General features: G+C 39.9%; 1 protein-coding gene across 6 annotated transcripts in view; it reads left to right on the top strand.

The window, feature by feature from the left end:
- The window catches only part of CDC42SE2 (CDC42 small effector 2), a 108301-nt gene extending 93293 nt beyond the window's left edge, over positions 1–15008 (top strand). For 5 of the 6 annotated variants that reach the window (XM_065918171.1, XM_065918167.1, XM_065918172.1 and 2 more), the window contains 3 exons: positions 3592–3693; positions 11868–11980; positions 12429–15008. In XM_065918171.1, the coding sequence (XP_065774243.1) occupies positions 3592–3693; positions 11868–11966 (201 nt within the window). In that variant the 3' untranslated portion in view covers positions 11967–11980; positions 12429–15008. The remainder of the gene's footprint in view (positions 1–3591; positions 3694–11867; positions 11981–12428) is intronic. The other variant, XM_065918168.1, reaches the window with a different exon arrangement.
- Positions 15009–21380: the final 6372 nt, after the last annotated feature.

Here is a 21380-nt window from a genome sequence, read left to right as displayed (position 1 = left end):
TCAAGGTTAGACTGGATGTCATGAAGTAAAGTCTAAAGGAAAAAGTGTGATGCCCAGCTCTGTAAAGTTCAAGTTGAAAGAGTAGTCATTATTTTCAGATTATAAATTAGTCACCCAACATAATTGCTATGTTACAAGCATGTTGATGTCTTCCTGTCCTTTGAGTCAGTTCAGCTGTCTCCTCTTGAGCATCCTCTCTCATTCAGCATGCTCGTTGTGTTATTGTTGATGAGTGCATATTACTACACCTACTTCAGAAGCATATCGATCTACAAGCACATCCGTTCATTAATCTTTGAAGAAACATTTCTGGGTGAGATAGCTGGTGGTCTCAGCACACCATGGTGACTCCTTTCTCCCTGCATCTTCCTGAAATAATTCAACTGTTGGAATAACTCACGTAATGTAGATTCATGGGCCTGGTGTAGCCACCTGCTAAGGCCCAGACACACCCTTCTGAAGGAGATGATGTGGATTCATAACTATTAGAAGTCTCGTGTATTCATGGGGCAAGAATGATATGGAAGTGTTACTGGATCTTATTCTCTGAAATGGGCCAGTCCATTGCTTGCTTTAGGGGGCCCTCTGGCTGAGCCAGGCGGCACCCTCTGAACTTGGGAGCTGTGGCCCCTTCAGGCTGGTCTGCACAAAGTCCGCAGTCCTGTAGATGCCATGAGTCCAGGGAATATAACTGTTGACCGTTGTCTTCATCTGTAGACATCTCCCTTTGTCTGCTTATGTCTGGAGTGTGCCAAGAACCTGGCAGCCTCCTCCTTTATCTGTCAGTCAAGGGGCATCCTGGGGAAGAAACCACAGCTGTTTGTCCCGATCAGGTGTCAAGAAAATTCGTGTCCTGTTCTGGTGAAGATGCATTTGGATGTGCTTGGAGAAACATAGCTTTCTAATAAGACAAGTTTAATGGAAATGTAGCAGTATATTATCGAGAAAAAAATAGGCACAAAACTAGTTTTTGCATTGTCTTTTCCCTTCCTTAATTCTAGAAAAGAGAAGGTAGCACTGCTTCTCAAGGATCATTTAGGCACTTGTGCTGTAACATCTCAGATGAGATTAGTATGAAGGGAACTTTGTTAAATTTGGTGGACAGAGATAGACAGACTCAGTCTAGGGGGAAAGTAGGAAACAGGGTGGAAGAGACTGCGTTGGTGGCACTTGGCTGCCCACATTGAAGGATGGCTTTAGGCGACACATCTGTGGTCAGGGGCAGGGAGTCTGTGAGGTTCCTTAAGTAGCACTGTGTAAAGATAGCAGAAAGTTGGTATGCTTTGCTAAGAAATAGAAGACTGAAGAACATAGACAGGATCTAGACCCTTACTTGGCTTGCTGACAAGCCTTTTAACCTGAAGTCTTTGTATAGCCCTAGGGGACAGTGCCCCAGGGATGGATTGAATCTTAACCCTTTAAAAAGGAGCTCGAAGTAATTAAATTTGGGGAAGTAAAGGAATGAATATTTTACTTCTAGCTGTTAAGAGTTGTTCAGTCGTGTCTGACTCTTGGTGATCCTGTGGACTGCAGCATATCAGGCTTCCCTGTTACTATCTCCTTTGATCAAACTAATGTCCATTGAGTTGATGATGTCATCCAACCATCTCACCCTCTGTCACACCCTTCTCCTCCTGCCCTCCATCTGTCTAGCATCACGTTCTTTTCCAGTGAGTTGACTCTGAGGTTGTTATAGAGTTTTAACACCTGTTGTTGCAGATGATAATTTATTCAATCAGGTATTTTTGAGAGAAAAAGAGAAATCATGTAATAGAAAGTCTCAGATTAGAAAATAACTGCAAACAAAGAGCTTCCCCTCAAAATTATAATGGAAAAAATAATAATGTATGTACCACTGAAAAAAATTTCCAATCTAGGGCTAAGGTCACTAACCAGAACTTACAAGCCACTCTTTTTTTGCTTAACAGTTAAATCGAACACTGCTATTCTCACCTGCTGTCTGCTTGTCTTGTAGCTCCTTACCTACTGTGATAATAGAGTGGGCTCAAAGTTTTGACAGACTGTGTGGCCTGCAGGCTTAAAATATTTACTCTCTGGCCTACAAGAACGCAATGTGGATTCCTATAGGGGATGAAGTGAGTTTTTTTTTTAATACAATGACACTATACAAAGGAAGCAAATAATGGATGAAACTAGGAAAATTACACACACACTCTCTCCCTCCTCCTCACCCCCACACTCCTCAGACACACAAGCACGTTCGGATGTCCACATAACAGAAGCTCTAGAAATAGCAAACAAAGAACATAAGGAGAAATATCAAAGAAATAATACAAGAAACTTTTTGTACACTGTAGCAAAGTTTGTGTTCAGCTAGAGAGGGATCCCCATATGCCATACAGAATACTGGAAGGGAAAACCAATGAACCTGGAGATGGTCCAGAGTCACTATTGAACTCTGAGACTTCTTTTGGGGTTCTGTGGCAATAAAAGGTAGAGGACAGTAAAATAATATCTATTTTAGCTCTAAAATTAATGTATGAACACGCCACTTCTGTGGTTTTATAGACAATCACAGTCTAGCCCTGAAGAGCTGTCACTTGGGTAAGTTTTTAGGATTTATCATATGCAGAGCAACATTTCAGGGGCCGGAGACATAAAATACCATGTTCAACGGCAACCTGACCTAGTTCCACAAGTTTGTAACTTGCGTTAGTGTTGATGCAGGTGGCGTTTTCAGGAGAAGTATTCTGTTGAAAGGGAAGAAGATGGGGCTACCCAGAGTTGACATTAGGACACTAAGCCAGCTGTGCCTGTGGCCTCTTTCAATCGATCACAGAATCTAAGGAGTGATGGAAAACTTGGGTCTGATTTAAAATAACCTTCATCTCTTGAAAAATCTTGGATGGTTCAGTTGAACACAGCAGCAGAGTAAGGAAGTGTCCCTCGTGCTGTGGAGGGCGTATTGGTGGAGCAAGGGCTGCTGCACCCTGTAGCTGAAGTCCTGGGAAGCTGCTGGGATGTGGGTGTCAGAAAGGAGGGGGAGGCGGTGAGCACAGCTCGGGTGACTGTTTGTAACTTTCAGCCAGAAGAGACCAGAAATCAGTGACTGGACTAGAGCCAAACCTCCCCTGTACCACTAGCTGACAGATTGACTGCAGCAAGAAAGGGTAGTTGGCTATCATCTAAGTAATAACCATCAAATAGCATCAGTGTTTAATGATGAGACGTAGGATGTTCTGTTTGAACTCAGAATTCAGTACTTACGCCATACTGTCTTCTTTATTGTGAACAGTGGTTACAGATGATACTTTTACATATTTTTTTTAAGAATAAGACTTAAATGGTTATTATACAAATATATGGATGGCCAAAGTTCGATCAAATAATCTATTTTAAATTCTAAATATTATTTTACTTCACCAATTTTTTTTTGTTTTTCTTGCATATATTTCTCTGAGGGAGTTCATCGTAGGAGATGGTTGTGGTGATACCAAGATTTAGGTATTTTCTTGTCGTGGGCGAAAGCATTTTTCATACAAGAATCATTTGTGCATAATGTATAAATCTACCAGAATAAGTTTTTTGTTAACAAGACCATTTTCTGAACTTTTATTCCTTATATTTTAGAAAAGGCGCCGGCGGATTGACCGAAGTATGATTGGAGAGCCCACAAACTTCGTGCACACAGCTCACGTGGGGTCAGGTGACCTGTTCAGTGGGATGAACTCTGTAAGTACAAGGGTGGAACAAGGGGGTGGGGCCTTGGGGCGTGTCATATGTGCGTCCGGCAAGTGCATAGGTTCTTAATAACTGAACTGTGCCCACTGAGTTACAAATATTTAATACACATAATGTGAGCATGGAAGAGAAGGAAATGAAAGTGAAAAAATCTTTAGTTTGTCAAGCCATGTGTTTTTCTGTTTGTACTAAACTCTTAGTAGGTACATTTCTTCTGAAAAACCGCTTTAAAATTTTTAAAGGATTTGAGTTCAGAGAGACGTTACTATCGCATGGATTCTCATGCCACCATTCCCCCCGTCCCACCCACCCACCCAGCAACTTTGAGGGCAGCTTTTTAGTAATATTTAATCTCCTTTTTGTTCTCTGAAGTTCAGTTAGTTGCCTTTGCAAATGTATTTGTCCCATTTACGTTATAAAATATGAGCCTTTATCTGATGTTAGAATGCTTACAATTTATTACTGTAACATAAGTTCTCATGCACTTAGCAGAGGATTAAAAGTTGTACATATTTGCTCTTTTTTATAGAGGTTTCAGTGAACTTCAGAAGAGACTTTAGATATACTCAGTTGAACTCTTACTCCCTAATTTGCATCTAAGAGAAATAGAGAGTAGTGTAATAGAAACCAGTAGAGGTCTACGGCCATACCACCCTGAACGCGCCCGATCTCGTCTGATCTCGGAAGCTAAGCAGGGTCGGGCCTGGTTAGTACTTGGATGGGAAACCAGTAGAGGGGGTTTTTATCTGGGCTGTGTCTCATCCTTGCCCTGAAGCAAATGACCGTGTATCCAGAGCCGCTTTCCCCCCCAGATCTCAAGTACGCACGTGTGTCTGAATGTTCCCTCAAGTGTTTAGAACCAGAGAGTCAGTAAGGCTTTCAGAAACAGACATGCTGCATTGTGTGCTCACTTACTGGGCAGTGTTCACAAAAAACTTAACAGGAGGACAGACTTGTGAAATAGGTAGATGGGTATCCTGGATACAGCAAACAAGTTTGTCACTGCAGTTACTGGGTAAGCGAAGGGATGACATTTGTAGCTTCCTGGAAAGGAAACAGCTTGTTTGTTTTAAGTCTGTAGGAAAAGTACACTGAGCTGCTTTTGTGGAAATGTAAGAGGCATCGGGTTGCTGTTAAAATACAGTTCAGTAGCTTTGTTTCCTGATCAGTGTGGAATGAGGAGACCAAATGGACTGTTAACCGTTGTTAATATTAAGGTCGTTGTGACAAAGATTAATAGAATGAATGGTTTCAAATTTATTATAGCTGATGAATTTTAATTTCTTTCTCATAACACGTCATCTTCCCTACTTGTGTTCATAAAAATTTAACTATGTAGGCAAAAAAGAGCTTCCCTTGTAGCTCAGTCGGTAAAGAATCCACCTGCAACACAGGAGACCCAAGTTCGATCCCTGAGTCAGGAATATTCCCCTGGAGAAGGAAATGGTAACCCACTGCAGTATTCTTGCCTGGCAAATGTAATGGACAGAGGAGCCTAGTGGGCTACCATCCATGGAGTCGCGAGAGTCAGAAGAGCCCAAGAAGAGGAAATCTGTCCTGTCACTGCTTCCGTGTTTTCCCCTTCTATTTACCATGAAGTGATGGGACTGGATGCCATGATCTTACTTTTTTTTATATTGAATCTTTTTTTTTTTTTTTTTTTAATATTGAGTCTTAAGCCAGCTTTTTCACTCTTCTCCTTCACGCTCACCAAGAGGCTCTTTAGTTCCTCCTCACTTTCTGCCATTAGAGTGGTATCATCCACTTACCTGAGGTTGTTGATATTTTTCCCGGTAATCTTGATTCCAGCTTGTAACTTATCCAGTCCAACGTTTCATGTGAGTGATGAGGGTTACTAACTGGAAATCCAGATTCTTTTGCTTCAAACTAAATAATTGACTTTTGGAAGAAAAACAGATTTGTCTTTCTTAGAATCTGCATGGCATTATGAATGTACCATGTAAAAATATAAAGGTGCTGTTGTAAATAGGCCTAGGATACCTATAAAGTCTAGGCTAACATGTTGTGTTAGGAGGAAATTACTTGGCACCACGGTAAAATCCAAGTTTGTGCCACAAAACCTGGTGTTGCCAGAGAGGAGCAGGAAGTGAACTGATGGGCTGTGGGCCACAGCCTCCTCAGGCGGAGCAGGCTTGCTTAAACAGACCTGTAGATTTTAGTTACTTTTTTACGATACTCTTACCTAAACTAGTTGTTTAGTCATGTGAATATAGATATTGCAGTAACTCATGTGGTATCACTGGAGTTAGTTCCACATAAGTGAATTTTTCAGTAAATGAGTGAAAACTTACCCATTTAAGATCCAATCACATGTTCTCGCCTTAAACATATTGGATGCAAATAAGCTATGCATTTTATGTTTTATTATTTTCAATTAGAATGTATTTAAACCTGCCTCACTCCGAATCTGTTAGGCCATGACCTTCTATTCCTCCCGCTCCTAGCAATCTAGTGTGATTTCTCATTCTTTGTTTCCAAAATGCTTCTGATTGATACAAACTAAGATAGGATATACTAAGAGCACTTTAGAGTTTGCAGATAACCTTGTGCCTTTGTTTTGGTAAAGTAAGAAAATACCCCACTGGGACTTCCCTGGTGGTCCAGTGGTTAAGACTCCACTCTTCCACTGCCAGGGGTCATGGGGTGCATCTCTGCTTGGGGAATTACAATTCCACATGCCATACAGCTCAGCCAGAATAAAAAAGATACCCCAGCATTTTCATCTCACTAGAAAGTAAAGTAGCCCTGTAATATGGTTAGGAGAGAGTATCATCTTTAATCATCTTACAAGTAGGAAACCTGATATTCACAGAAGATAAATAGTTCATCCAGAGTTACAGTATTAATGAATAAATTAGGATTACAGTTGGAAGTCATTGGATTCTATTTTTGGAGTATAGTTGATTTACAATATTGTGTTGGTTTCAGGTGTAGAATGAGGTGATTCAGTTATCTACATATTCTTTTTACATTGTTTTCTCATATAGATTATCATGGAATATTGAGTAGACTTCCCTGTGCTATACAGTAGGGCCTTGCTGGTTATGTGTCTTATATATACTAGTGTATGTGATTTACCCCTTCCTCCTGTGTTCCCCTTTTGGGAACCATTAGTTTGTTTTTGATATCTGTCAATCTTTCTGTTTTATAAATAAGTTCTTTTTTTTTTAAATTAGATTCCACATGAATGATGATGTTTGTCTCTGATTGACTTCACTTAGTATGATAATCTCTAGGTCCTTTCATTGTGCTGTGACTGGCATTATTTCATTATTAAAATTATTTTATTGGAATATAATTGATTTACATTGTATTAGTTTCAGGTATACAGCAAAATAAGTCATACACAAACCCACTCTTTTAGATTCTTTCCCCATAGAGGTCACTGCAGAGTACTGAGTAGAATTCCCTGTGCTATACAGTAGGTCCTTCTTTCTAATAGTTATCTATTTTTCATATGGTCCCAACCTCCCAGTGTATCCTTCTCACCCGCTTTCCCCTTGGTAACCATAATATTGTTTTCTGCACCTGTGACTCTTTGTTTTGTACATAAGTTCATTTGTACCATTTTTTTTTTTAAGATTCTGCATGTGAGATATCATACACTTGTCTTTCTTATTTTGCTCAGTATGGCAATCTCTTTAAGTCCATCCGTATTTCTGCAAATGGCATTTTTATTCTGTATTACAGTTTTCTCGGGATATATGCCCACCCAGGAGTGGGACTGCTGGGTCACATAGTAGGAACCTCCATCCTGTTCTCTGTGGTGGCAGTACCAGTTTACATTCCCATAAACAGGAGGAGGGTTCCCTTTCCCCCAGTCCCTTTCCAGCATTTATTGTTTGGTGACTTTTTCTAATGATGGCCATTCTGACCCTTACGAAGTGATACACCACTGTAGTTTAGTTTTGCATTTCTCTGATAATTAGCAGTGTTGAGCACCTTTAAATGTGCTTTTTGGCCATCTGTGTGTCTTCTTTGGAAAAATGTCTGTTTATGTCCTCTGCCCACTTTTTGATTGGGTGTTTTTTTTTTTGTTTTTTTTTTTTTTGACATACAACTGCATGAGCTGTTTGTATATTTTGGAAATTATTCAGTTGTTGGTTGCCACATTTGCAAATATTTTCTCCCATTCTGTGCGTTGTCTTTTCATTTTGTTTATGGTTTCCTTTGCTGTGTAGAAGTTTTTGAGTTTAATTAGTTAGGTACCGTTCATTTATTTTCTTTAGAAGGTGGATTCAAACAGATCTTGCTGCAATTTATGTCCGTGTTCTATCTTTTCTTCTAAGACTTTTATAGGGTTTGGCCTTATTACATTTAAGTCTTTGACCCATTTCCAGTTTATTTTTGTGAACAGTGTTAGGGAGTGTTCTTACTTCATTCTTTTATGTGTAGCTGTCCAGTTTTTCCAGCACTGCTTACTGAAGAGACTGTCTCTTCTCCGGTGTATACTCTTGCCTCCTTTTGTGATGGATTAGGTGGCCATAGATGGGTGAATTTATTTCCGGCTTTCTATCCTGTTCCATTGATCTGCGTTTCTGTGCTGGTACCATACTACTTTGATAACTGTTGCTTTATAGTATAGTCTGAAGTCAGGGAACCTGTTTCTTCCAGCTTTGATTTTCTTTCTCAGGATTGCTGTGGCTATTTGGGGTCTTTCCTGTATCCATATAAATTTAATAACTTTTTCTTCTAGTTCTGTGAAAAATGACATTGCCAATTTAATAGGAATCAAATCAAATATGTAGATTGCCTTGGGTAGTATTCTCATTTTGACAGTACTGATTCTTCCAATCCAAGGACATGGTGTATATCCTGCTGTCTCTGTCATCTCTGATTTCTTTCATCAACATCTTATAGTTTTCAGAGTAGAGGTCTTTTTTCTCCTTAGGTGGACTTATTCCTGGGTTTTTTGTTTTTGATGTGTTGGTAAATGAGATTCTTTCCTTAATTTCTCTTTTTGGTCTTCGTTGTTAGTGTATGGGAATGAAAAAGATTTCTTTTTTTTTTTTCCCCTCTTTATTTTTATTTATTTATTTTTTTAAAATTTTTTTTTTTAAATTTTTCAGTGGGTTTTGTCATACATGAAAAAGATTTCTGTGTGCTGAGTTTGTACACTGCAACTTACTGAATTCATTGATTAGCTCTAGTAGTTTTCTGGTGGCATCTTTAGGATTTTCTATGTATCATGTATCATATCCTCTGCAAACAGTGACAGTCTTACTTGTTTTCCAGTTTGGATTCCTTTTATTTCTTTTTCTTCTCTGATTGTCATGGCTAGGACTTCTGAAACTATGTTGAATAAATGTGACAATGGATTGTGACATAGATTTACAGATACTTAAAAATTCTTACAACCCTGGGATAAATGTCACTTGATCATAGTGTATGATCCTTTTAATATACAGTTGGGAGTATTTTTGTATCTTTGTTCATCAGTGATATTGGCCTATAATTTTCTTTCCTTTTTTTTTTTTTTGGTGATATCTTTGTCTGGTTTTGGTATTAGGGTGAAGTTGACCTCATAAAATTACCTAGGGAATATTTCCTCTTCAGTCTTTTGGAAGGAGTTTCAGAAGGATAGGTGTTAACTCTTTTCTCAACATTTCTCAACATGTGATGTAGTTAGTCTGTGAAGCCATCAGATCCTGGACTTCCGTTTGTTGGACATTTTCTAATCGCCATTTCATTTTCATACTCATGATTGGGCCTAAGGTCTCCTTAGACAACCATTTTGCCTTGTTGCATTTCTTTTTCTTGGGGATAGTTTTGATCATGGCTGCCTCCTGTGTATGGTGTTACAAACCTCCATCCATAGTTCTTCAGGCACTCTGTCAGATCTATTTGTCACTTCTATTGTATAATCTAAGGGATTTGATTTAGGTCATACCTGAATGACCTAGGTTTTCCCTACTTTCTTCAATTTAAGCATGAATTTTGCAATCAGGAGTTAATGATCTGAGCCACAGTCAGCTCCCGGTCTTGCTTTTGCTGACTGTATAGAGATTTTCCATCTCTGTCTTTCATTACTTTGACTATATAATGCTACTCCCTCTGGTCTGCAGTTTATATGGAAGAATCAGCTGATAAATTTATGGGGATTTCCTTGTATATTACGTGTTGTCCTTCCTTATTGCTGTTGATATTTTTTCTTTATCTTTTGTCAGTTTGATCAGTGTGTCCCTCCTTGAGTTCATCTTCTGTGAGCAACTCTGCACATCCTAGATTGAGTGTTTCCTTCCTCACGTCAGGGAAGTTTTCAGCTATAACCTCTTTGGATATTTTCTCAGGCCGTTTCTGTCTTCTCCTTCTAGCACCCCTATGATGTACATGTTGGTGTGTCTAATGTCCCAGAGGTATCTGAGACCGTCCTTGTTTCCTTCCATTGTTTTCTCTTTGGTCTGTTCCTTAACAGTGATTCCTACCATTCTGTTTCCAGCTGTTTATTTTTTATGCCTCATTTATTCTGCCGTTGATTCCTTCTAGTGTATTTTTCATTCCAGGTATTGTATTGTTGGTATCTCTTTGTTCTTTACATCTTGTAACTCTTTGTTAAACATCTCTTGTAAGTTCTCAATCTGTGCCTCATTCTTCTTCGAAGATCTTGGGCCATTTTAACCATCATTACTCTAAGTTCTTTTTTTTTTTTGTAGTTGTCTCTTCATTTAGTTGTTTCTTGTGAGTTTTTATCTTGTTCCTTCATCCGAAACATTTCTCTGCACATTTCTCTGCCATCTCATTTTGTCTGTTTATGAACTCCTTTATGCTGGCTGCAGGATCATGGTTCCTCCTCTTGTAGTGCCTTCCCCGAGTGGTCCTGAGGCTTGTGGAAGCCCCCTGGTGGGTGGAGCAGGGTCCTGTCCCTCTGCCGGGCAGGGCTGTATCGAGGGGTGTGAAGTCCTGGAGGGTATATGGCATACCTGGGGCCACACAGCACGGTCACAGGTAAAAGGAGTGTGCAGGCCTGGGGTTCTGCCTTTATCAGGGTTGAGGGGAGAATGCCTAGGCTTCCACAGGTGCACTCTTAGCTGCTTCCTCCTGACACTGTTGTGAGGGTTACATGATGTCGTATTTGGAAGTGATTCTGTCAACCTGGGAGCAGCCTGTTCTGAGGGTGTTAACTCATTACTGACTAGAGATGTTTCAGTCTTCTCTTACATAACCAATTGCTGGCCACAGGTTTCTGCACAAATCCCCCAGTGTGTTAAGGAGACATCATAGGCCCAGCAGAGGATAAGTCAAATAAAGTTCAGGGGCTCTAATCATGATAAAAGCTGAAGAGAATGATTCCCCTGGGCTCATAGGAGAAAAGGGTATACTATTCAGTTTCTTAATATGCAGACTTGGCTCTTGGGGTGTGGCCTCTGGCTAAACTTCTTTGAATATTCCAAGTCTTTGAATTCTCATTTGAATTCTTACACTTCTTCATTTTATTAATTTTACTGACTATAATTAGAGCTTCACAGGTAGCACCAGTAGTAAAGAACCCACAGGTCAGTGCAGGAGATTCGTAAGACATGTAGGTTCGATCCTTGGGTTGGGAAGATTCCCCTGGAGGAGGGCATGGCAACCCACTCCAGTATTCTTGCCTGGAGAATCCCCATGGACAGAGGAGCCTGGCGGGCTACAGTCCATAGCACTGCAGAGAGTAGGACACGACCAAAATCATTTTTAGCATGCATACAATACTATACTATGTAAATTTTACCACATGGACTTTATCTTTGGTTCAGTTTCCTACTTTATTTTTCGGATTCTAATCCAAGAAATTGAGGTGATTGCATATGCGAGATGGTTGTAAATTAAGGTGGTTGAGGAACAAAGTTGAATTCATCTTTATCCTTTTGACTGGTTTTGAAATGTACCTTGTGAACTACAAAAGTTTTTTTTGTAATAGGGAAGTAGAGTAGGGGCTGTTTTGGCAAAAGAAAAAAAGAAAAAGAATGGTTCAGCCACCAGCTTAGCACTCACCATATAATGAAAAACAATTTCTAAGTCTATAAAAAGATATATATTTAGATATATATATATTTTTTCTATAAAAAGTACCCTTCAGGGAAAAACAGCCCAGCCAGACTGTTAAAAGAATTGACTGGTTGCAGTGGCCCTAGTTGCTGACCTATTCGTTTCCTTTCTCGTCTCAGGTCAGCTCCATTCAGAACCAGATGCAGTCCAAGGGAGGCTACGGGGGTGGCATGGCCGCCAACGTGCAGATGCAGCTGGTGGACACAAAGGCAGGATAGCCCCGGACTTCTCGGTGAGTACCTCAGAGCCCCATGGCCACTGACAAGGAGAGGCTTAGTTCAGACTCCTGTTCAAAAAATAAAAGTCTTATTAAAAAAAAAAGTGAACTTACTAGAAAAGGCAAAAATAGTTTGTTCATAGTCAGTTACAGCATTTGGGTATTACTTTCAGATTGTTGTTTTCCTTATGAGAAACTTTAAATGCTTTCAGACATCTTGTTCTGGGGGAGCCTCTGACTGAGGTTCTAGTGACAAGGTATCTCTTATGTGTCCTTTAAACATGAAGTTACTGAGTACTGATATTGTGTGAAATCCCATGTGTGGTGAAGTAATTTTATATTTAACACCATTATGGGTAAATCTTTCATAATAAACTTTTCAAATTTAAAAGACAACTTCTAAACGGAAGCATGAAACTCCTAAAGTATAAAAATAATTTGGTTTTTTCTTTTGGTTTTATAGGTTATTGTGAATTTCTGTTTCGTTCCTACTGTTAATTTTTTTTTTTGGTCATGGTTGCTTTTCTTTCCTTTTCAATTACAAAAAAATAAAGTGCGATGGTGTCTTGTTCACCCTGTTGTGATTGCTCCAGTGACACGTTCCTGTTCTGCTCTGAAGAAACTTGTCAGAAGAATCCTGCATTTCCTTCAGCTGGCATGCATGCCTTTGGACTCATGGACAGAGTTCTTTGGATTGTGGTTTAATTCTTGATTTTTATGAATATGGATCTGATTTTAGCATGATCTTTTTTTGTGAATGCTAGCACTGTTTTGCATTCTTCCCCCACATTTTTCTTTCCACCTTCAACCCCTCTGCCTTATTGATTTTATTGGTAAGCAAAGACCTGCTTTTATTTGTTAATTTGTCATCATTTATGTATATTTTGGAAGGTATGCGACCCGTAAGCACAATGATCATTTCTGTTCATATGAAACTGCAGCAGAGTAGTGTCTGCATGCTTTATGAAGTTGCTTGTGTGGGACCCCACAGGATGCCAGAGACGGACAGTTCCTGGCTTGCCATGGGTGGATGATACTGCTGCTATTAGAGAAAGGTGAGCTGTGGCACCAAGTCACATCAGTTTCACAGAAAAAGGCAACTTGTAGCTTATTTTAGAAGTATAACTTTTATTTAGTTAGAATTATAATAAAAGAAAAGCTTGCATTCATAAGGCATTCATTCTGTTGTAAATGTTCGATCTATTTATTTGCGAGCAAGGACCTGGGATTGTAAACAAGTGTGGTTATCTATCGAGTGTGTGGTAATCCCCTCATCCAGCCTGACTCTGAGCGTCATGTTCTTAGTAGCTTTTCATTTCTGTGTGTGCTCGGTCTCCGTTTTTAGTTGTTTATGTTTAATACTGTGGTATCCAGTTGGCTTCCAGTAGCAGTCTGTTGAGCTGCTTAGCCTCTACTTCTAAGCATGGACTCTGGAGTCATTGGCCTCTCCATGTTCACATTTTGGGACAGTGGAAGTTGCCAGGAGCAGCGGTTGATCTGGCTGTGTTGTTGCCTGTGAGAACAACCTGCATGGTGATTTAAGGTATTGCCAAGAATCCTTGCGCTTCAAAGTGTTCTTCACAAATTGTGTATCTATAAATGCTCCTCCTTCCACCTAAGGGTGTAGTGCTAAGCCTGGTAGTGGTTTGGTTTCCATTAGAAATTTAAAATCCTATGTCTAGTTTAGACTGGAAGAAAACAGTAAGGAATTAGGTAACTGCAGAGAGAGATCTAGATCTGTTCTCTTCACCTTAATCACAAGTTCTTATTAAATAGGTAAGTGAATAAATACTGGGTTTATAGAGGCACAACATGGCAGGATTTCTTCCTCCAGTTCTTTTAAGTTATCCTATATTGCAGGCACTAGATTATTCAGTCCTTTAGTTCTGCAGTTTTGATCTTCATAGGTGTCAATCTCAGAGAATCTGTCAACAAAAAACATTTATGCTTAGCAATCAGAGTAGGCATTTTGCAATTTAATAATTTCTAAACTTGAATTCATTTGATGTCATTAATTGTGTTGATACTCCATTCTGGATTTTGCTTGACCACTGTCGTTCTGCTCGGCAGGCAGGGTCCTGACGGGGACGCTGCGGTGTGCACGCTCTTTAAAGAAGATGGCTTGTTTGGTGGTGTCAGTGAAAATGCTAGTCTACTTCTATTGTGACTTTAGTACAGAGTTTATAATTGTGTAACTCCTAGAACAGTACAGGGAGCCCTGGTCCCTTTTCCCTACATCATGATTTGACTTTATTATTTTTCTCAATCGCTCGCTTTCCTGATTCTCCAAGGACCAAATTCTCCAGTGAGCACTGGAGCGTGTCTCCATGGTAAGCCAAAGGCTGCTCTCTTCAGCCTCTAATTGTTCTGCAGTTGCCTCTGACAGGCACAAGCAGCCACACTGTGTGCAGGAACACATGCCAAGAAAGGTGCCAATAATGACTCAAGAAATAAAATTACCAAGAATTTTAAGATACTAACCTTGGACACAGGTTTTTTTAGGGAGTCCACTTTCCCCCGTTGATAAGTGGGTTTTTAAACCTTGGGATGTCATTTGCTCCCGATAACAGTGTGTCTCATTTAAAAATTGAAGCTAACTAAATAGAATTGACTGTTAATATTTTGCTGAAACATGTGCTAACAACTGTTAACTAATGACATGCATTCTTAAAAGAGGTGCTTTCCTGTGATGTAGGCGTGAAGTGGTGCCAATGAGCATAGAGCGGAAATGTGAACTATGCTGACTGGGTTCAGCATTTCCGATGCAGCATTATCAGTGGGCCTTTAAAGATACTTTGTGAGTATATATTAGCTTTCACTTTTGTTATTAAATTATAGCAGTTCTATTATAGAAAGCAAGTTTGCCTTGATTTTGTTTAAAATGACTTCTGCTCAGCACCCAGGAGATAAAATTGACATATTTTTATAATATAAGCATACTGTTTTTGTACATTGTGTTCATTCTTGAATAAAGTAAGTTCAGTGTTGGCTTGTAGATAATAAAGTATTTGATTTTGATTCAATAAATGTTTTTCAATCCTGACTTGGTTATTTTCTTTATAGGAGATATTTAATAAACACAAGAAATGCTAAAAAGGTGCTGTAAGTGCATTTTGAGTTATGACTACTCAACAAAGGTACCCAACTCAGTTTTTCATGGTGAAGCATTTTGTCCTCACAGTATATATGTAGGATTTAATAGTAATTATTTCCATTGTCACAGAAAGTGCAGGCAGTTTGTTCCCCAGGGAACATTTTGAAACTGGATGGAGGTACTTTTTGATGTCAGAAATTGAGGAAGGGGTACCCCTTTGTGGTGAGGGTGGAAGTCAGGGGGACTGCTACATATCAGCCCCCACAAGAGACCTATTGTCAGACTGCCCTAGTTGGGAAAATGTGATTTAGAACAGAGTACGTCTGTATACTTAGCAAATCCTGTTAGACAATCTTTAGTGTTTGGTTGGTCAGGTATTGAGAACAGATCACTTATGTTTGCCATATCATGTTATTCTAAAGTAGAAGTCAAGTATCAGAAAAAAGTTTCAATAATTTTTCCTCATCTCATGGCCAGGGACTGTAAAGGGAAACTGGGTTACAATGAAAGGATCTGAAGAAATTCTCATTGTTATATTAATGAGGCAGTCTATTTGGAGTGCATGTTTTCAAAGCATATGCATAACATGTGCACAAAAAGTAGGACAAATCTATAAAAAGTGTCAGAATGGAATTCACTAAAATTTTGAAAATGCAAAATTCTTACATGCCTTCTGCTTAAAAAGATGGTTTTAGCAGACTGGTGAAAAAGCAATTTTACCTTTGACTATTAATATTTCAGCATCTAAGCTTTGAGGATGTTTCTGAGATGAGGGTTTTGTTGTTGACACTTTTACCCCTACCCTTCTCTTCTCTGTCTCCTCATGTTAATAGGTTTTTAGCTGATCTTTGTACAAAATAAAAAATGTCCCATATCAAAGACTTAGATCTTCTGGTCCTGAAGTAGTATCTTAACAATTGCTGAAAGAATGGTGATTCTGGTATTAAAGGATGGTTTTAGGCTCACTGAAAGGTAAGAGGAAGAGAATAAAAACTATCAATTCTAACCCCAAATTTTCTCCAGAGTTCATTAGAGCTTTCACAGCTCACTAGACCTGTGTTCACCACCTTTAGACCAATGATTCACTGAACACCTAGGCACGGGTTTTTACTCCTTTACAGGAGCAGAAAGATCTTCAGAGCATGACCTGGTGACCTTTACCCAGGCCCACCAACCTCTGATGAGGTGCAAGGACCACTCTGTTGGATGCAGTGTGTTAAAGCACTGTCAGGAAACATTAAAAACAATGTTTTACTTTTCAAAAATAGTGGGAAAAAAATCTTGTTAGGGATCTTATAATAAAATACCCTAGATTTGGGTGGCTTAGAAACAAAGTTACTTCTTACAGTTCTGGAGGATTCTGAGTGGAATATCAGGGTGCCAGTGCAGTGGGGGCCTCTGGAGTCTCCTGTGTCAGGCACTAATCCCGTTCTTGAGAGTTACACCCTTATGACTGAAGCACTCCCAAAAGCCATACCTCAAGAACTGCAAGGTGAGCTCCAGGGCACACTAACATTCAGATCATAGCAAAAACGAGAATACAAAAACAAGAGGTTAAAAAACTCAAAGTAGGATACATCCAAAGAGGTCCACACCAAGATTTAATCAGACTATCAAAAGTCAAGACAGAATCGTAAAAGTAGCATAAAAAGAAAATAAGTGCAAAAATCCTCAACAAAATAATAGCAAACAGAGTTCACCAGCACATTAAAAGAATGATACATGATGACTAAGTGAGATTTATTCCAGGAAAGCACAAATAGCTCAACAGAAGAAAAGTCAGTCTCTGTAATACACCATGTTTGCAGAGTGATGGGGGGAAACCCCATTTGGTCATCTCTGTGACAAACCTTAAGACCCTTTCACAATAAAAACACTCAACAAACTAGGACTAGAAAGAAACTAAACAAAATGAAGGTCATATATGAAAAGGCCACAAGCATGATGTCATTCATTTTCAATGATGAAAGACTGACGAGATCAGGAACCAAGAATGTAGATGTCTGCTTTCACTACTTTGAACAAAACACTAGAAGTCCTAGCCAGAACAGGCAAGAAAAAGAAAAGGCAAAATTATCAGATCTCACTTCACACACAACTGACAAGATACAGAACACAGAAAAATTAGTTATGTTTTTGTATACTAAGGAATAAATTTAACCAAGGAGGCAAAGCTAGTGGAGGGGATGGAATCCAGTTGAGCTATTTCAAATCCTGAAAGGTGATGCTGTGAAAGTACTGAACTCAATATGCCAGCAGGGGCCATGGGACTGGCAAAGATCAGTTTTCATTCCAATCCCAAAGAAAGGCAATGTCAGAGAATGCTCTAACTGCCGCACAGATGCACTCATCTCACACATGCTACTAATGTAATGCTCAAAATTCTCCAAGCCAGGCTTCAACAGTACATGAACTGTTAACTTCCAGATGTTCAAGTTGGATTTAGAAAAATCAGAGGAACCAGATATCAAATTGCCAACATCCGCTGGATCACAGAAAAAGCCAACAGTTCCAGAAAAACGTCTATTTCTGCTTTATTGACTATGCCAAAGCCTTTGACTGTGTGGATCACAATGAACTGTGGAAAATTCTGAAAGAGATGGGAATACCAGACCACCTGACCTGCCTCCTGAGAATTCTGTATGCAGGTCAGGAAGCAGCAGTTAGAACTGGACATGGAACAACAGACTGGTTCCAAATAGGAAAAGGAGTATGTCAAGGCTGTATGTTGTCACCCTGCTTATTTAACTTATATGCAGAGTACATCATGAGAAATGCTGGGCTGGATGAAGCACAAGCTGGGATCAAGATTGGCGGGAGAAATATCAATAACCTCAGATATGCAGATGACACCACCCTGATGGACAGTGGAAAAGTTGGCTTAAAAGTCAACATTTAGAAAACTAAGATCATGGCATCCGGTTCCATGACTTCATGGCAAATAGATGGGGAAACAGTGGTAGAATTTATTTTTCTAGGCTCCAAAATCACTGCAGATGGTGACTGCAGCCATGAAATTAAAAGACGCTTACTCCTTGGAAGGAAAGTTATGACCAACCTAGACAGCATATTAAAAAGCAGAGACATTACTTTGCCAACAAAGGTCCGTCTGGTCAAGGCTATGGTTTTTCCAGTAGTCATGTATGGATGTGAGAGTTGGACTGTAAAGAAGGCTGAGCACCGAAGAATTGATGCTTTTGAACTGTGGTGGTGGTGAAGACTCTTGAGGGTCCCTGGGACTGCAAGGAGATCCAACCAGTCCATCCTAGAGGAGATCAGTCCTGAGTGTTTATTGGAAGGACTGATGTTGAAGCAGAAACTGCAATACTTTGGCCACCTGATGTGAAGAGCTGACTCATTGGAAAAGACCCTGATGCTGGAAAAGATTGAAGGTGGGAGAAGAAGGGGACAACAGAGGATGAGATGATTTGGATGGTATCACCGACTCAATGGACGTGAGTTTGGGTAAACTCCAGGAGTTGGTGATAGACAGGTAGGCCTGGTATGTGCAGTCCTTGGGGTCGCAAAAAGTTGGACACGACTGAGCAACTGAATTGAAGGAGGCAAAAGACCTGCATGCTGAAAACTACAAACCATTAGTGAGAGAAAGTAAATACATGAATAAATTAAAAGACATCTTGTGTTCATAGATTGAAAGACTTAATACTATTAAGATGCCACTAACACCAGAGGACCTACAGATTTAATGTACTCTATAAAAATCCATCCTAATGTTCACATGGAATCTCAAGGGACCCTTGAGAGCCAAAATAATCTTCAAAAAGAATAAAGTTGGAGGTATTATACTTCAAAACTTCCTATAAATCTACAGTAATTACCACAATGTACTACTATCATAAAGAGATACATAGACCACTAGAATAGGAAGCCCAGAAATAAACTTTCCTGTGTCTGGTTCAGGGATTTTCAACAAGGATGCTTAGGCCAGTCTTTTAACAGTTCAGGGGAGATTGGATATGCACACACAGGATAAAGGTGAACCATGTCAATTTGTTCAGACTACTACAACAAAATACCACAGACTAGATACTGTATATAAACAACAGAAATTTGTTTCTTACCGTTCTGGACGCTGGGAAGTCAAAGATCAAGGTGCCAGTGTGGTTCCTTCTGGTGAGGCCGTTCTTCCTGGCTTATAGCAGGTGCCCTCTTGCTGTGTCTTCACTTGGTGGAAGAGGCAAGGGATCTCTCTGGAGCCTCTGAGAGCAACAGTTCCATTCAGGGCAAAGTCCCCATGATGCAAACAGTTCTCAAAGGCTGACCTACTAATACCATCACATAGGGCTTTCAACATACCAATTTTGAAGAGGACACAAGAGTAGACTATTACCATACACGCTATACAAAAAGTGGATCAAACACATTAACGTTAAGACTTAAAACAATGAAACTCTTAGAAGAAAACATGAAAGAAAATGTTCATGATAGTGAATTTGCAATGACATTTTTTGATAAGACATCAAATCACAGGCAACAAAAGTAAACAGAAAAACCAGACTACTACAAAAGTACCTTCTGTACATCAAAAAAATACAATCAAGGGAATAAAAAGGTAACTTACAGAATGGGAGAATATTGCCAAGCTTATATCTGACAAAGGGTTATATCCATTATATACAAAGAACTACAAGTCAATAACAACACACAACTCAACTAAAAAGTGGGTAAAGGACCTGAATAGACATTTCTTTAAAGATAAACAAATGGCTAATAAGCACATAAAAAAATGCTTAACATCACTAATGAGGGAGATGCAAATCAAAACCATAATGAGATAGCACCTCACACTCAATAAGATACATGGCTTTGGTTAAAAACAAAACTAAAAAACCCAGAAAATAATATGTTAGTGAAGATATGAAGAAATTGGAACCCTGTGCACGCTGGTGGGAACGTAAAATGGTGCAAATGCCATGGAAAACTACAGAGGGTCATCAGAAAAAACTTGAAAATACCACCATATGATCTTACTTTTGGTTACATATTCAGAAGAACTGAGCAGAGTCTCAGACATATTTGCACACAAGAATATAGCAGCATTATATACAACAGCCAAGATACAGAAGTGACACAAGTGTTCACTGACAGCTGAATAGAAAAAGTGTAGTATATACTAAACAAGGAAATATCATTCAGTTAAGAAAAATCCTGACACATCCAACAATGTGAATGAACTTTGAGGATGTGATCCTGAGACAGACTGGGACCTGGGCTCCTCTACAGGGTGTGTACATCTGGACAGACATCTCCCTGAGCAACAGGATACAAAGAAACTTTAAGTGACTAACTGTAGCAGCAGTGAGCAAGCCCGCCATGTGGGAAGTGCCAGGAGCAAAAGCGGGGTGTGCACGTGGTCCCTGCAGGGCTGAGCAACTGGGGTAACCGGTACGCAGCGGTGAGCAAGCCCGCCATCTGGGAAGTGCCAGGAGCAAAAGCGGGGTGTGCACGTGGCCCCTGCAGGGCACCACCAAGCGGGGGACAGGTCACTAAGTTCGGCCTGCTCTCCCACCATGAACCTGCCCCGTTGTTGCTCCACTTAGGACCCAAGCAGCTCCTCCTGGGGAGGCAGGCAAGGATGTTTCTTGCTTTGACTTGCTTGTGCTACGTGAGCTCTGATAAAGCCTTGCCTGAAATTCTCCAGCCACTTACCAGTGTGAGTTGATTAAGAGTCCAAGGGCCCAGGTTGGTAACAATTTTCACTTAAGCATATCGGTAGGTAAATGCTTAGCAAGTCAAAGAACAGATTAGGTGTTCAAAAGCAACAGCAGATATTTAACGCATATATATGCAATCTAGAAAAATGGTGCTGATGAACCTATTTGCAGGGCAGAATACAGACAGAAAAGACACTCAGCGGGAGAAAGCTGAACTGAGAGCAGCACTGAAACACACACATCATCATTTGCAGAGCAGACGGCTAGTGGGCAGTCACTGTGTAACACAGGGAGCTCAGCCTGGCGCTGGGACAACCCAGAGGCTAGGATGGCCGGAGGGTCAGGAGAGAGGGCACATATGGATACCCACTGGTTGATTCACACAGGGCTGAAACCAACACAACATTGTAAAGCAATTATCCTCCAATTAAAAATAAACTGAAAATATGTTTAAAGTGACAGAGTAGGAGAGGAGAGGGAAACATTAAGTATGACATTTACAGACATAATCAAGTGTCTGATGAGAACCGCTTCCCAACAAACTTGGACATACAGCTGAGAAATGCAAATCACTCAGTCACCCGACATCCTTTTCTCTATTCCTCTTAAGTGCAAACTTGGGATAAACTGAGAGTTTATCTTGTGT

The sequence above is a fragment of the Muntiacus reevesi genome, chromosome 1 (genome assembly GCF_963930625.1).
Source record: "Muntiacus reevesi chromosome 1, mMunRee1.1, whole genome shotgun sequence".
Lineage (NCBI taxonomy): Eukaryota > Metazoa > Chordata > Mammalia > Artiodactyla > Cervidae > Muntiacus > Muntiacus reevesi.
This window is presented reverse-complemented; position numbering and strand designations above follow the sequence as displayed.